Source organism: Pleurodeles waltl, chromosome 5, assembly GCF_031143425.1.
Source record: "Pleurodeles waltl isolate 20211129_DDA chromosome 5, aPleWal1.hap1.20221129, whole genome shotgun sequence".
Lineage (NCBI taxonomy): Eukaryota > Metazoa > Chordata > Amphibia > Caudata > Salamandridae > Pleurodeles > Pleurodeles waltl.
Genome location: NC_090444.1, coordinates 614534999 through 614551748, shown reverse-complemented (window position 1 = coordinate 614551748; position 16750 = coordinate 614534999). Strand labels below are relative to the sequence as shown.

The 16750-nt window shown below is 43.8% G+C and overlaps 1 protein-coding gene across 2 annotated transcripts in view; it reads left to right on the top strand.

The window, feature by feature from the left end:
• SDCCAG8 (SHH signaling and ciliogenesis regulator SDCCAG8) overlaps positions 1-16750 on the top strand; it is a 1349628-nt gene that overhangs the window by 726267 nt on the left and 606611 nt on the right. For both annotated transcript variants that reach the window (XM_069234464.1, XM_069234463.1), the window contains exon 15: positions 10897-11005. In XM_069234464.1, coding sequence (XP_069090565.1) covers positions 10897-11005 — 109 coding nt within the window. The remainder of the gene's footprint in view (positions 1-10896; positions 11006-16750) is intronic.

Here is a 16750-nt window from a genome sequence, read left to right as displayed (position 1 = left end):
CTTTGCACTTTAATGAGGTAGTCACCGATCCTAAGGGACTTGGGCCAAAACCTTCTCTGTTCCCTGGTGAATTGCCAGATTGCGCTGCATCATTGTGCTGCCCCCAGCGATCTTGCTTTCATGACTCAGCACCCTTCACTGAGAGTTTGAATCTGCAATCTTCCACAGGGTGGACAAACTAGATTTCTTATCCAGGTAGGGAATCTAGGAGTGTGAAGATCTTTGGAAAGCGTGTATTTTCTTCTAAAAGTTTGGCTCACCAGTCTGTCATTGCCAGTTGTCTTTTGGTGCACTATCCCCAGGCTCTCTGGGGTTCTGTAGTTCAGGTGTTCCAGAAGACCTTCACCGTGTACTGACGCAGGCTATACAGGATGGCCACAGCGCCACTAAATTTACCACCTGTGTGGCATAGATACCATGGATTGTATTGGACGAGACAGTGCTCACAGGCAATACCACTGCCATTTGGTATTGCAGCAGAGAAGGTGTGGAGTCATGAACCCTCTGAGGCAATGAGCCTCTGGAAATGGCTGGACCATCACAGAATCTTCCTTGTGGTGAACCACCTGGCAGGATCTTTGAACTCCAGGGTGGACAAACTCAGCCGTTGATGCCTATTGGATTTGAGTGGCAGTTACACCTAAGGTGGTGCAAGATCTTTTTAGTGCATGGGGAGAACCTTGGCTTTATCCCTATGCCACTACTGAGAATGTGCAGTGTATATAGTTTTGCGCACTGGAGTTTGCAAGGTGTCACTGTTGGAGTTGCAGTCTGCCTGCTGTGGGACTCGGGCTACTGTATGCCTTCCTGCCGATCCTTCTCCCCTGAGCTCTGAAGAAGATAAGATCGACCAGGCCCAAGTCACTCTAGTGGCAACAAATTGGGCATGGAGAGTATGGTATCCAGAGCTCTTGGGCATGAGCATCCATCCTCTGACCAGGCTGCCCCTTTGGGAGCATCCGCTTTTGCAGCAACAGTGCAGGACCATGCACCCGGCCGTCCACAGTCTCCACCTTCATGCTTAGAGATTGAGCACCAACAGCTGAACACCTTGGACCTTCCTTAGGAGATGATTGATGTCAACTTTTCACCGAGGCATCTCTCTACAAAAACTGTATACATCAGTTGTTTGGATTCACTTGTGGATACGTTTGTGGTTCAGTACGGTGCTCAACAGTTAAACCCCCCTTTAAGGCCAAGTCATCCGATGTATTGTTGTTTTTACTGCCCCACACCTGGCAAGGCTTTGCTTTGAGCACAGTTAAAGGGTACATTTCTGCTCCTTCAGCCTTCTTATGGTTGCCAGACCAGCCCTCTTTATTTAAATCACCTGTGAGGATGCATTTTTTCACATTTGCATTTCAGCATTCAGCCTTTGGTTTCCCCTTTCTCCCTTTGTTATGCAGCAGTGGGAGCTTAACTTGGTCATCACATAATTGATGTGCACTCCCTTTGAGCTGCTGCTCAGTTGGGCTTTTCAGTTTCTCACCCTTAAAATGGTGTTCCTTGCTGCCATACCATCAGCACAGCTGATGAGTGAGCTCCAAACTCTGTGTCAACCTACCATATACCATCTTCGAAGAGAAACTGGGTCTGCAAATTCGGGCATCCTTTCTTCCAAAACTAGTGATGTTGTTCCACGTCCGTCAAACATCACTTTGTTGGTGTTCTATATTCTGCCTCACCCTTCTGAAGAAGAGGACAAAGTCAATTGCCTAGATCCCAAGTGAGCACTGACTTCTACATCAATCATACCAGACAACACAGCATGGACGTTCAGTTTTTCGTTGGGTTTGCAGGACCCAAGAAGGACAAAACCATTCAGAAAAGGACCATCTTGTGCTGGATCGTGCTCTGCATCAACAGCTTATAAAATTCCCCCAGAAGGGTTAAGAAGTCATTCCATCGGAATGACCTGAAAAACAATGGTTGGTCAAGCTATCCTACTATACTAACCCCTCATCCCCCTTTGGTAGTATGTGACTGTGGCTCAGCCCAGTAAGCACTGGCCACAGGTTATGGCTTGAGCTCAGGTCTTTGCAGTAGCTCCTCGCTAAAGCCTGCAGTCATGCCCATTGAGGACTGTATGTGGTCTGCACATGTGTTCTGTTCCATTGTTTGTAGTCTCCACTGGGCACCCTGCTTGGTGCCATGACAGCATGAAATAAGTTCAGATATGTCAGCCTGGCCACAGAAAAAAACACAGTATCCATTAAGAACCAGTGTTCACCGTTCAGCTGGGCAAACTGACCAGTGGTGGACTATGACAACAAATAAAGCATCACCACATAATTTCCTGTGAACTTTGATATGAGAAAGCTTGTCCCTTAAAGAAGAGGATAGCTGCACTTATGGAAAGGGCAAAGACATAAAATAAGAATGAAAGACTATCCTGTTAATGCAAAAGTGGTTGGCTATCAAACATAAGACTGGGCAATAGGATACCTGTCTGGTTAGGGCTCACTTTCTTGCAGTTAAAGTAGATCTGGCATGAGGCGGCACAGATGATGTGGTTGCATAGCACCATCAGGGTTCTGGTGACAGTGAAAATTGCAAAGTTGCAACTCTGCAGGTTAAAATTCTCCTAAGTCAGTCATTCAAGAGCATATCCCACAACACCTATGTGCTGGCTCTTCTATTGACGCAATGAAAAATTTAATAAAATACTCTGTTCTACAGGCCAGCAAGATATTTAATTTCAGGTGACTGTGTCTCCAGCACATATTTTTCTGTGGAAAGCAACGTTTTTAGCCTCCTGCAGATTTCAGATATTTTGCTAATTTTCCACCAATGCTTTAAATTCAGAAATTTCCAGCAAATGTTCTGTATCTACCTAAATTTCCAGGCAGAGTGCACACTTGTGGAAACCGGAGAAAGAAGAAGAGTACAGTTCATAAGTTTAATTGTGGCTCAGTCAACCTTAATGCATGACTATATTTGTATCCTGCTGAGCCCAAGTCAGTAGGTCACCAGTGTCTCCTGTCCATCTGAAAGCAGAGCCAGTGGTGTTAACACATAATGTTGAGGACCTCCTGCAGAATGTTGAGGGCCTCTTAGATCATTGGCCTTTGGCTGGATGGAGGCCCCCTGAAGGGTTGGGGGGCCCCTGAGCGGTTGAGCCCACCACCTGTGCTGCAGGATTCTGCGTTATGCTCCTGATGTGGAAGTTTTCAGGTGTAGAAACATGCAAAAAGGTAGGATGAAAAAGGCAAAAGGCCTGATGAAAGGTATGTGAGGGTGCAGCTGGCCTTGCACCAGGACCCAGAAACACTGTTGAGATCTATTTGCCAATCAAGAGTTGGGCCATGGATTTAAAAACTGTAGCTGAAGGGAAATGTGCAGCCAGGCGGAGAAAGTTCCTATATATGTTAGTTATCTTGTTATCAAACCATTCAAGGATGTTGAAAATAAGTATGAATGCAACTTAATGTCTGTTCTGATGTTTGGCATGAGTATAAAACACATTAGTGTGAATTAATACCATCATACATTGTTTTCTCATTTTACATCCTTTTCTGCATAATTTTCAAATACTTTCTGCAGATTTTCACGGCTCTTTCTGCAAATTTAGATGGCTGTTGGCATAATTTTAAATCTGATCACAGTGTCAAATCAGCCTATCTGAAGCAGGGGAGATCGTAAGAGTTGTAAAGAACCTTGGATAGGCCAAGAATTCAAGCGCCTGTGTTGTTTGGTAGGACTGTTTTCTTGCCCAAGATTGAAAAAAATGGGCATTTCATTTGTCGCCCTAACTCTGTTACATGCGAAAATGGACGTAGCGATCTCATGCGGGTTGCCTGCGGCTCCTGCTATCCAGCAGTGGCGAACTCAGGCTGGTTATGGGCCAAAGGATAGAAGCTTTGCTACATAGAGAAAAAAAACTGACCAACGCAGGCACTTGAAAGCGTTATGGGTTGAGGTCCTGAAGGGCTTTACTACAGGACAAGGTCCACCAGATGATTAATGTAGATTTTCCTAGTAGTTTATGAAGGAAAGTCTTAATTTTATTAAAGACACGGAGGAGAGTGTTATGCTTTACTTTTCTTGCTTTGATTTCAACAGCAGCAGTCAAATGATAAAACTACAAATCCCAGATGGCAAAAGAAATAAGCCAATGGGAAGAGAAACATAGTCCTCCAGATACAACTAATCAGCAATGTATGCACCATATAATGACCTCAATTGACTGCAAACAGCCCTCTTTTCTTTCTCGAGCTGCTAAGAACGAAATAAAGGTAAAACAGATGACAAAATCAAAAGAGCCATAATAAGAGAAAGCAGTTCATGACAAAAGTTCATCAATCCTGGAAATGGTAAGATGGGAGAAGGGACAGAACAGGGTCATCCGTGTAATGATGTTGGTTGTGCTGGAGTCTGAGTCGCTGTGAGGGTGGGAAAGAACAATAACGTTAGAAAAATTGTGGAGGGATAATACTCGCCTCTGTCTTTAATAAAATTAAGACTTTCCTTCCTAAATTACTAGGAAAATCTACATTTTATGTCAAGACCGGAGGCTTCTATCATGCTTTTTTAAAGCACATTAATAACAGTTAAAGATGGATTGTCAACAGGTTTACAATAAAATTTAAAAAAAACTCTAAACACATAGTCATTAGACCAATCAGCTGATCTAAGAATGTCCTCTAAACAGGAACCAGCCCAGAAAGCCTTGGAGCCAGGGCTCCCCTGGTGGAATATGCCCCAAAAGCTATAGTATCAGTACCAGCAAGGGACATGATCCATTTGACCCATCAAGCCAGAGTAGGAGAAGACACTGGTTTGTAACGTTTCCTAAAAGATATGAGAAGTTGAGAAACCGAGGACGTTCTTAGATCCGCAGTTTTTTGTTCATAAACTTTTAAACATTGCCCAACACACAAATTAGGATGATCAGGAAAATAGGGATAAAACACTGATGTGAGATTTGTTTTAGTACGTCGAAATACAGCGAATAACACACCTGATGGAGTAACTTGGCAAAAGGAAATGTCTAAAACTCTAACATCAAACAATCTTTTGAGCAAAATGAGACATAACAACATTGTTAATTTTGCAGAAAGCATTTTTAGGGAAAGAAGAGCATTATCAGGCCATTCCAAAAACAGATTCAAAACAACATTGACATCCCATAATTTACTGTATTTGGGAAGATGGGGATTAGAGAATTTTACTCTCTTCAGAAGTTGGCAAACGAGAGGATGTTATCCCACTGGTTTTTCGTTGATATACGAATGATTCGAAGAAACTGCTGACCTTTAAAGATTTATAGTACGAAAATAATTTCCTTTGCTAGCTTCTGATGCGAGAAAATTGATAACAAAGACTACATCTGCTGAAAGGGGATTGATATATTTTCCCAAACACCAGCTGTGCCATAAAGACCAAGCTGACTTGTAGGTTTTTTTAGTTCCTGGAGACCAGGACTGAGTGATACATTTTGAAGCTTCTGCCGAAATGCAAAGGAGAGATTGGTTACTTTGGAAATCTTCCACGCTGAAAGGGTAAGAAGATTGTCTAAAACCAGATTATGAGGACGACTCAGGGGGGTCCAAAAGGAGATGGGGAAAAGAAGGAAGGAGAAAGGGAAAATCTATGAATAACTCTAGGAGGGTTGGGAACCATACCTGGGACTGCGAAAATTGAGCTATGAGCACTAGTATTGCTTTTTGACACTTGACCTGCGCCAGTAATCTGCTGATCAAAAGAAAGAGGGGAAAGCATAAATTAGGGAGAAAGACCAATCCTGTGAGGAGGCATCTGAGGATAAGGCCAGTGGATCAGGGTGCCAACTGTAAAATTGAGGAAGTTGGAAGTTGAGGCGAGAGGCGCAAAAATCTATTATCAGTAGAGCCCATTTGTCCTGAATAGAATGGAAAATTGGGGGATGCAGTTTCCATTCACTTGAATCCCGAAAGTGTTGTGAGTGCCAATCCGCTACAGAATTGAGATCGCCCGGGAGATATTCTGCACAAGCCGAAACTTGGTTTGAAAGGCACTATTCCCAGAAGGCTTTCGCTAGTTCCACTAAAGGTTTGGATTTTGTACCCCCTAGATGGTTTATATATCTTACCACTGAAATGTTGTCCATCCTGAGAAGGATAGCACAGCAAACTCTGTTCTTTGCAAGGCTTCTGATTGCAAAGGAGGCTGCAAGCATCTCTAAACAATTTATATGCAATCTGGACTCCTCAAGTGACCATGTACCTCCAGTCGATATTGGACCCCAGCGGGCCCCCCAACCCGAGAGCCTTGCATCTGATTCTAATACAAGATCTGGGGCTGATGCAAATATTGTTCTGCTGTTCCAGGCATCTAAATGGAGGATCCACCAATGATGTTCTACACAAGACTCTTGATCTAACACAATGAAGTCTGAGTACGCGAGGCCTTTTCTTAAATGTTGGATTTTTAATCTCTGTAGAGCCCGATAATGCGGAGGACCTGGGAAGATGGCTTGGATAGAACAGGAGAGAAGACTTACCATTTGAGCTTAAGATCTGAGCGAAATAAAAGAATTGCAAAGAACCTGAAGGATTTCTGATTTTATAGATGTTACCTTTGCTGAAGCAAGATGAAGAGTGGCAGAAACCAAATTTATTACAAAACCCAGGAATTCTATGTGTTGGGTTGGAGACAGGAAAGAGTTTTCTTTGTAGAGAACGAATCCTAGATCCTATAAAAGGGAGCGGGTAAGGGAGATGTGGGATTGGAGAGATAGAATACTCTGGTTCATTATGAGTATATCATCCAGATAAATTGAGTATAATGCCCTGAGCTCTGAATAGAGCTACCACTGGTTTCATTAACTTGGGAAACCACCAAGGAGCTGAAGAAAGACCGAATGGAAGGTATGCAAAATGGAAGAACTGATCTAACCACTGAAACTGAAGATATTTTCTGTAATTTGGATGAATAGGGACGGTGAGATAAGCATCCTGCAATTCCAAACAAACCATCCAGTCGTTTTGAAGAAGGGTGTCCCTGAGGTGAAGAATTGTTTCCATTTTGAAGTGGCCGTAAACTACAAATTGGTTGAACAACCTGAGGTTGATTACAGGCCGCATTTTTTTGTTTTTCTTTTAAACTAAAAAGATGGAGCTGATAAAATCTGCCGAATTGGGATGACAACGACCAATAGCTTGTTTTTGGAGAAGGGACTGTAATTTTAAAGAAAATAGGTTGAACATTTCTGTTGAGAACTTTGGAGAAAGTAGAGGGGTGGACTGAAAAGGTTCTGAGTAGAGTTCGATAGCATAACTTTGAACCGTGTTTAAAACCCAAGGGTCTGCTGTGATTGGTAACCATTTTGGAAGGAAAAAACGCAGACAACCCCCTATAGGAAAAAGTCCTGAATGAACGCTCACCTTTGTGGAACCTCTGAAGCCTCTGCCATGGAAACCCCTGCTTCTTTGTGGGTAGAAGTGAAGTTTATATTCCTGGTAGGAGCTATAGTAAGATCCTCTGGAACCTTGGTTGTTGTAACCCCGGTCAGCAAAGCGGTTCCTTCCTCTGCTAGCCCTAGCAAAAACCCATTGAGAAAACATTTTCTTCGGAGATTGTTGTGCTTTGTCAAGTGATGTGAAAGTAGAGACATATTTACTCAACTCTTTGACAAAAGAGTCGCCGAAAAGAAGACCTTCCGCCTTGATACTGGGATCCACAGTTGCAAGGTTAACCAATTTGGGGTCCAATTTGAGCAGGAGCTCCTTTCTGCATCCATGTGTGAGGGCAGAATTAGCATTGCCCAGTAGACAGAAAGCACGTTGGACCCAAAGTGAAAGCTCTTCAGGGTCTGTGGCCAAGTCCTCCAACCTAGCAGCTTCTGCCAGGTCAAAAATTCAAGTAAGTGGTCCAACCACATCCAAAGGTTTGTCCTGGCAAGAGAACCAAGCTTTGTCTACACCTTTGCGAGGGTCCTTGCCATATTTAGTAAAAAATTTAATAAGTACTGGGTCAATAGAAGGAGTAACCAAAATATTTTGAGGAAGAGAAGGACGGGGCATTCGGATCTTAACGTTGATCTGGTTTGTTTGTCCAAGGGAAAATATAATCTGGAAGATACATATTCACCAACATGATCCGCAGGGACCCACTCTGTAGAATTTGGATGGTGAATATGAGAGGGATCAAACACAGGGACCCCGTCCGAGTCCATTATGACATTAGGTTTGGGAGCATCCTGATGGGCAATTTTTGGTTTCTTTGCAGGAGGTGATAATAATCCTCCATTATCATTGTCAGATAAATCATTATCTGAGTCCACATTAGCCAAATCAACATCTGAATCCGGAATAGAGGAAATCAAAATGGGGGAAGAAATATGTTTAGATTTTGTTGTGCATTTGGCTGAAATCTTCTGTTATTTGTGCATATTTCTCTCCTTTGAAGGAGGCCTGTGAGGAGCCACGTCATCTGCCTTGTGTGAGGAAACCTCACCAACCGATAGCGCCAAGTTATAATGTTTTTTAGGTTGTAAATTAACTGAAGGGCGCTTTCTGCCTTCCCCCGCAGAGGGGCCAAAATTGTTTTAGACATCATGTTAGAAACAGAAGTTTCTAAAAAAAAAAAAAATGTCATTAATTGAGGCAGAAACTGCCTGTTGTACAGAGGATTGCATAAAATTATTGAATTCCTCTTTAATGTTATTTTCCTCCTCCGGAGCCTCCTGAATTAAAGGAAAGCTATTAATCTCCATTTCCAAGTTAAACTTGGTTAAAATAAGCAACAATTCAGTAAATAAAGGTTTAAAACCCAAGGGAGTGCACTTAGCGGAATAAGCCCCGCCTATGGGTGTGTATAAAGGAAGAAACGGGAGTTGGAGAAGGGGTGACAAACAAGCTCTTACTGCAGGGAGGAAAGCAGGAGGCTCAACAAGCAAAACGAATAAAACCTGAAGCAATGCACGTTCAACGGTGCGTAGTAAGTAGCGAGTAGTAGTTCCTCAGAAGTGGCATAAAATGGCGGCCGCTATCTGAGGAACAAAGTCCAACTGTCAAACGGAATGAAGCACGAGGGTGAGCTCGCTCGGGGTAGTGCGGCAACGTGAAAATTGAAGGGCAAAAAAAAAACGCGTAAAGCCTGTAAATATAAAGAAACGTCAAATGGAAAACAATAACAAAGAGCAATGCCACTGAAATGAATAACAACGAGGAGAAGTACTTAACTTGACTGCGAGCGGTAAGAAAAGAGGGCTGTTAGCAGTCAAGTGAGGTCATTATATGGTGCATACATTGCTGATTGGTTGTATCTGAAGGACTACGTTTCACTTCCTATTGGCTTATTTCTTTTCCATCTGGGATTTGTAGTTTTATCATTTGACTGCTTCTGTTGGAATTAAAGCAAGAAAAGTAAAGCATAACAGGAGCCTCCGGTCTTGACATAAAATTACAAAATATGCTACGTATTTAACTGTGTCGCAAATTCAAGAGGGAACATTGACACTCGACCCCTACACACCATTGTAGATATGAGAGAGAAAACAAACACAGATATCCTGCACATCCTCCTGCTATCTTGCATGTTCACCAGTGTCGTAATGCAGAATGACGGGGCCCGCCTGAAGAATGTGTTGAGGGACTCCAAGAAGTCACACGCTTGCATACTCCTTAGGCTGTAGGAGGTTTCCGTGAAAGGTGGGAGCATCCCTGCACCGCAGGGGCTTGTGTTACATCCCCAACGCCCGCAAACCAGAGATGTCAGCGGCCTTTCACCTTAAAGGTCAGCCAAGACTACTCCCGCCATACGAAATGGTTAGAACCCTGCAATGTCTGACCTGGGTAAACAGATCCCCAAGGGACAAGAGACACCAAATCCAATCAGAACGTTTCTAGTTATGGTTTTGTCATCCCTTGCTAAATGCTGGCAATGTAGAAATGTATGGAAATGTATATAAATACTGTTGCAAGCACAGACAAAAAGATAAATGGCTGTGCCAATGTGGTATGATATGCTAATACATATTGTTTGTCTTATTGAAAACAATAACATTGGATTTGGAAGAAAAAAAAAAACATTTAGAGGTCGACAAAATGAAGTTTGGTAATTCATCTGCTGCTTACAGGGTTACGAAGCTCCAGATCGGCGACGGCAAGTGCTATGTTAAAAAGGTATATACTGCTGGTAAAAATGCTAGCTCACTGAGTGAGACGACTTGTCCCAAGGAAGGATAATTTTCTCTCTGATAATATTGTACCCGTTTGTAAATAAGATAAAAATGTACAGTTACGTCTAACCGTTCAGCAGCATCGGCGCCCCCACCCTTTGTTTGCAGCCTCTGTATTTCTTTCTGCACCTCGCGTCCCTGAAAGCGCACCATTTTTACTTGAAAATAAATGGAAAAACAGCTAATTAGGGGTGTTATGTAAATGGCATATGCGACTACCAGGAGTCATTTTCGCATTTTGTATCACTTGCGAAGAGACAAGCCTGTGACTTGGCAACATTGCAACACTGCCGCGCAGAAGACTCTGGCGCCGAAGGGAGAGAGGCATCTGTACACGAGCCCAGGCCTGCCGTCCCTGGAAGATTCCACCGTGGCGTCGGACCCAGCCCCTGAGGGCGTCACTTGCTCACCTTCCGGGCAGATGTCGCCGCTTTACAGCTTGGTTTCCGGGGAGAGACCCGATTGACACACTAGAAACAGTTTATGAAGAATTATTTATATATGCATATACGTTCCAAACCAGAAGTGTTCGAAGGGGTACTCCGAATCTGAAATCGATAATCGTAACTATCATATTGTTGTGGAAGTTAGGTGCAGCGATTTTATGCAATACCTGGGAGAGTTAAGGAAGGCGAGGGAGGAAATGATATGTATAAAAAGAAAAAATATTTGGGGGATTATTGTTGTTTTCGAAGTTGTTAAAACGTGCTTCTTTTTTATTTATGTATTTTCAGTAAATGAAATAGATTCGCTGCTGACGTCTCAAAACGCCTTAATTGCAAAGTTAAAAGATGAGTGCCGAACACTCGCTGTAAAGCTCGAAGAAGTTGCCGAAAAAAACAGGCAAGTGACACCGTTTGGAACATTAAATAGTTTTATTTTTTTTAAATATACAGCCTACCTGGTATTTTTTATATGGCTTATTCTCTATTTTAGACTGAAGACTTTTGTGCTTATTAAGGCGTGTGCATATCACACACGAACATTGCACAGATATTGATACCAGTATGTGTAAAGGCAGGGGTTGGATTGGGGCCGCAATTATGCCCTGGCAGCTAAAAAAAAGCATGCCACATTTGCAGATCGCAACCTTTCGCAAAACACTACTTGGGTAGGATCTCGGAGGTAATGTTGGTTAACATTTGCGTTTATAATTTTTTTTTTCTTTTGGGTCCGTGCAATTTGTCAAGACTGGTAGCAAAATTATTCCATGGCATCACACCCACAGATTTCCTGGCGCTCATCTTCAGAGCTATAAATCTTGCTGTCGCCCTGAGGTCAATTAATTTTCACCTCAACCTTGGGTCCTACAGCCCTGCTCAATCTTAGAGATGATGTGATGGCAGACATCTAATAAGCTAACATGAATATTATGAGATACATTTTCATATTTATATACTTATCTCTGCAAACGCTTAGTATACTGACATATTGCCATACATGGGCTAGAATACCATTGCAATGCAATTGCTAACATAACGACATAAACAGAAGAACAACATTGAAATACATAACTGTCCGCTAGCAGTGTCGAATAGGAACTCCGCTGGCATTTTTAAAGGGGACGTTGTCCTTCGTTTTCCTCTTTGCCCTCCTCTAAAAGTTCCTGTGAAGATGGCGACGCAGGACATCAAGCAGGGGCCAATCAAACGTCTGACAGATGTATCCATGGCTTCCTGCCCTCCACTTTCACTGCTGTGGGTGTGCTCTTGGTAGCTAAGTAGGGGGCCCTCGAACTTGCTGTCCTTCCACCATCATACAAAATAGTAGATGTACACTTGTTGGCCCACGGAAATTGGACTGGTCTGCTGGGCTGCGGTGGTGCACTTCTCCTGTCGTAACACCTGTTTAGAGAAGAACTTGGCAGACTTCAATAACTGAGATACATAACAACTCATTTCCTATCCTAAAATCTCAAGTGTCTTTTGAGCTTCTGTCGAGCTGTTGTTAAGGGAGTCGGCATAGGAAGCCCTGTCACTATCTGGTGAGGGGTCAAGTGATGATCACTTACTGGTTGATTTCTGAGGACATATAAAGCTAGTGGAAGGCAATATAGCCAGTTCTTCTGCAGTGTAGCACATAGTTTACTGATTTTGTGTTTTTAAAGGCCATTAAGACGTTCCACTATACCATTATGTTGGGGGTGATAAACAGATGACAATTTATGTTTTATTCCTAGAGAGGTGCAGATGTGCTGAAACATTGCATTAACGAAGTGGGTGCCGTTATCGGAGCCGATCGCTTCTGCGATTTCCCCACCGAGGTATCACCTCTTTGATCAGAAAATTTGGCTGCTGTTTTAGCATAATTATGTACACATGATCCTGCCTTGATCCACCTCTAGAAAGGGCAGACCACCACAATAAGGTATCTGTAATTGTTACATCTCTTAATCATGTTGACAAAGTCTAAATGTAGATTTTTAAATGGGCCGGTTGGATGAGATATTGTTGAGGTAATCACTTTTAGCTTGGGTCTAGGGCTGTATTGTTGGCATACTGCACATTCTGCAATATACATAATAGTCATTTCAGATAATTGTGGAATGAACCAATCTGTCTGTAACGTAGCAAGAAGATATTCCTTGGTAGTGTGTGCAGGGAGGTGTAGTTGCTCTGAGGATGTATATAACAGGGCTTGTGGCATTACTGGTTTACCTGTGCTTTCTTGCCTATAGATGAAATCTTTTGGTGACTGTATACACCCTCGCTGTTCCCACTGCTCCCTTTCATTAGGTAGTGCTTCTTCTTGCAATTCACATAAATGTAATTGTGGTGTCTCTGTATATGGGGGTGGTAATTCAGTAGCATTTTGTAATCTGCTTGTCATCATCCCTAATGTGTGTTCATCTTGTTCACTATAATTTGGAGATGTTTTAGCTGCTTCTTTTGCAGCCCAGCCTGCCAAGGCATTACCCCTGGAAACAAGGTCTTGCTGATTAGTGTGTGCTGCACATTTTATAACTGCTACCTTAGATGGGAGAATTAAAGCCTTTATCAATTGTGCTAATAAATCTTTTTGAATTACAAGGGATCCATCAGGTTTGGGAAATCTCCTCCTTTCCCACCTGTGAATTCTAGAATGCACAGTGGTGGTGACATATGCTGAATCTGAATAAATGGTAACCTCTAGTCCTTCGGCTTGCTGCAACGCTTCAATGATGGCCACTAATTCTGCAGCCTGTGCTGAAAAGTGGGAAGGGAGTGGTATTTACATTATTCTATCTGTAAGGTGCCAGATGATCTCTGCTGTTCGGCTCTTACAACGGCTGCTCCAGGGTTCATAATCCCTGTTTCCTGATCTGTGAAAGAGGACCCATCAACAAAGAGCAACATGCTCCCAGGGATGGGGGTCTTCTCTCACCTTGCTTCCTTCTTCTGGTGTGTAATTGGCACAGTAATGTACATGTTCATTGTCAGAAATTGGGTGTGCAAAGAACATTGCTGGATTAACTGTGACACATCGAACCACTTGCAATGATGGTATTGAAAGTATTACTTCACATCCAGATACCCATTGAGTTGTAAGGGTGCTCTTGCTTTTTTGCAAGATGGCAAATACCGCATGCTCTACATACACTGTTAAAGGTGATCCCATCAATATTGTGATGCTTTTCTGGACTGCAAAAACTGCTGTAGCCATTGTTTGCTCACATGGATAATGCCCTTTCATGACTGGATCTAGCAGCCCACTGTAGTAGGCAATTGGCTTGTGTCCCATGGATGTCTTTTGAGTAAGTACCGCTGTCATCCTCATTCTATTACAGTGATAAAAGAGGTAGAATGTTTTATTATAATCAGGTGTACCTAACATTGGAGCATTTGTGATTGCTCTCTAGCTCCAGGAAGGCTGTCTCCCTTTCATCAGTCCAGTCGATTTTGTTTGCATTTGTGTGGGACTCCTTTAAGGCAGTTAGAAGTGGTGCGGTCAGAGCGGCATAATCGAATACCCACTGCCTCACATTATTGCAGAGTCCTAGAAACTGCTGCATTTGTTTTGTGGTTGTGGGCATAGGCTTCCTGATGCTCTCTACTCTGTCTGCTGTCACCCTCTTCCCATCTTTGGATATTATCTGTCCCGAATAGTGGACCTCTTAGTAACCTTTTTCTGCAAGCATGCAGAGGAGACCAATGGTATTGTCCCTACGCATGTCTTCAGTAGCGCTACAAACCATGATATCATCCATGGATTGTAAAAGAGTACTCTTGCATTTTATGTTTGCTAAATCCTTTTTCACTGTCCTTTTTAAAATGGTCTGGGACTCACAGAAGCTTTGCGGGAGCCTTCTGTAGCAATATTGCATGTCTTTAAATGTAAATCCTGTCAAATATTGACTCTCAGAGTGCAATGGAATGCTGAAAAACGCATTTTTCGAATCGATCACTGAAAAATAAGTGCCATCTTTTGGAATGTTTGTCAGTATGACTGATGGGTCAGGTACCACTGGAAATGTTGGTATTACTACATCGTTTAGGGAGCACAAATCCTAAATAATGCTCCAAGTTCCCCCCTTGGCCTTGCGTATCAGAGAAATTGGACTATTGCACGGTGTCGACCTCTCATATATTACTCCCTGCTCAAGTAACGCTTGGATGGTAGGTAGGATGCCTTCTTCTGCCTCTTTGGACAAGGGATTTTTTATATATATATTTATTTATTCATTTATTGTAACAACAGACAAACAAGGTTGTCCCTTCAGCCCACACAGTATAGGAACAAATGCATTTACAACTTAATTTAACCACAAAGTCTCGTCAGGCACAAACAGTGCCAAATGTCTCTAAGCATCCATGAGGTTCAACAGGCAAAGTCCAGCAGCGATATCAAACGTCTATGTATATACAGCCTACATCCGAACCAGCCTCAGCAGACCGCCAAGCCCAAGGGGCAAACCCAAAAAAACAATCAACCTAAAGAAAAAAGAAAAAACAAACGAGGAGGCCGGGAGGAACCAGTCAGCACCATCAGCAAGCATCTCACTCAGCAGCAACACACAGAAGCGAGGACCTAACCAATGTATCAGGATATCCAGTCAGCAGAAAAGCTCCTCATTTAGACACAGACGCAAGATAGGATCGGAGGGGCACCCAAATATCTTGTGGTCTAGAGCCCTCCGGCGCCAGGTCCCAATAAATTGTCAATTGCTCCTGCCAAAATGCAGCATCCCGCAGCCAGTCTGAAATTCAAGGTCGACCCCGGCCCCATCAAATTGCCACCCGCGCTTCGCCAACAGTAACAGCATACCGACTACTCGCTGCACCGTCAACGGCACCCCTCTCACCTTACCCAACAACACCACAACAGGAGACTGAGTTAGCTCCAGTCCCGTCATCTCGGCAAGCACACAAAAAACCTCCCTCCAGAAGTCATGTACTTCCGCACAGTGCCACGCTAAATGGAGAAAATCAGCGGCCGGAGCCCGGCATCTTACGCAGGCGTCCTCCGCTCGCAGCCCCACAACGCACAGGCTTCGAGGGGTATAATTCAAGCGGTGCAGAAACTTAAAATGAATAAGGCGCAACCTATAGTTGGGCGATAGTTCCTTCATATGCGCACAGCACGCCCTCCAGACATCCTCTGAAATGTCCTCCCGCACATCAGCCGCCCACTTCGCCCTAGCAGCTAGCCCCAGCCCTCCCCTGCTCCTGTATACAGCCATACAATTTAGTAATAAGCTTCTTCGGCGACTGTACACTCCACAGCACCTTAAGTCGGCGGAATCTCAGGAAGACTAGGATACTGCGCGAGCAGCATAGCGCGTATCCGCAGCACAAACAAGTGATGCAGCGCGTTAGCAGGTCCATCCCCCAGTAGTTCCCCCGGGGACCTCAGCCTCCCATCAGCAAACCAGTCCTCCAAAGATACCAAGTCAGAAGTACGGAAAAAATTCTGCAGCTGCGAATCATGGAACATCGCCTCATCCGCCACAGCGGTCACGGACACAGACGGCGCAAAAGGCACACACACAACAGATCGCTTCAGCAAGACTGTACAGGCCCTAACGTTACAGGCCACCGTATCCACACCCTGGGAGCGAGCCCTCCATAGATTCCCAAACACTCGCTCAAGCCCGTCCTGCCACACCGCATCACTCTCCGGGGCAAGGTGCGGCAAATAACGAATCAGCCGAATCCAATAATACACAAAGTGAGCCTGCGCACAATGATAATAGAGCTCCAGATCATGGGCTGCAAGGCCACCCAACTCAAACGGTAGCACCAATTTTTCCCATACGATGCGAGGCTGGCCCCCAGCCCAGACCAGGCAAACCATCGCAGAACGGAGCCGCTGCAGAAAAACAGCCATAAGCACCAGAGGAAGATTGATAAACAAGTATACAAATTTGGGCAATACCAGCATCTTTGCCACTGCAATCCGTCCAGTTAAATACAAAGGCAAAGAACGCCACGGCACAGTTCTATCCTCCAGCCAAGACATGGACAACCATAATTGGCCAGCCAGAGCGTCTCAACATTGCAACTTAACAAAAGTCCCAAATACCTAACCGGGCCATCCGCCCAAACAAGAGGATAGCAAAACCGACAAGCCACCTTTCCGGACGAAAGAGGCAACACCACAGACTTAGAC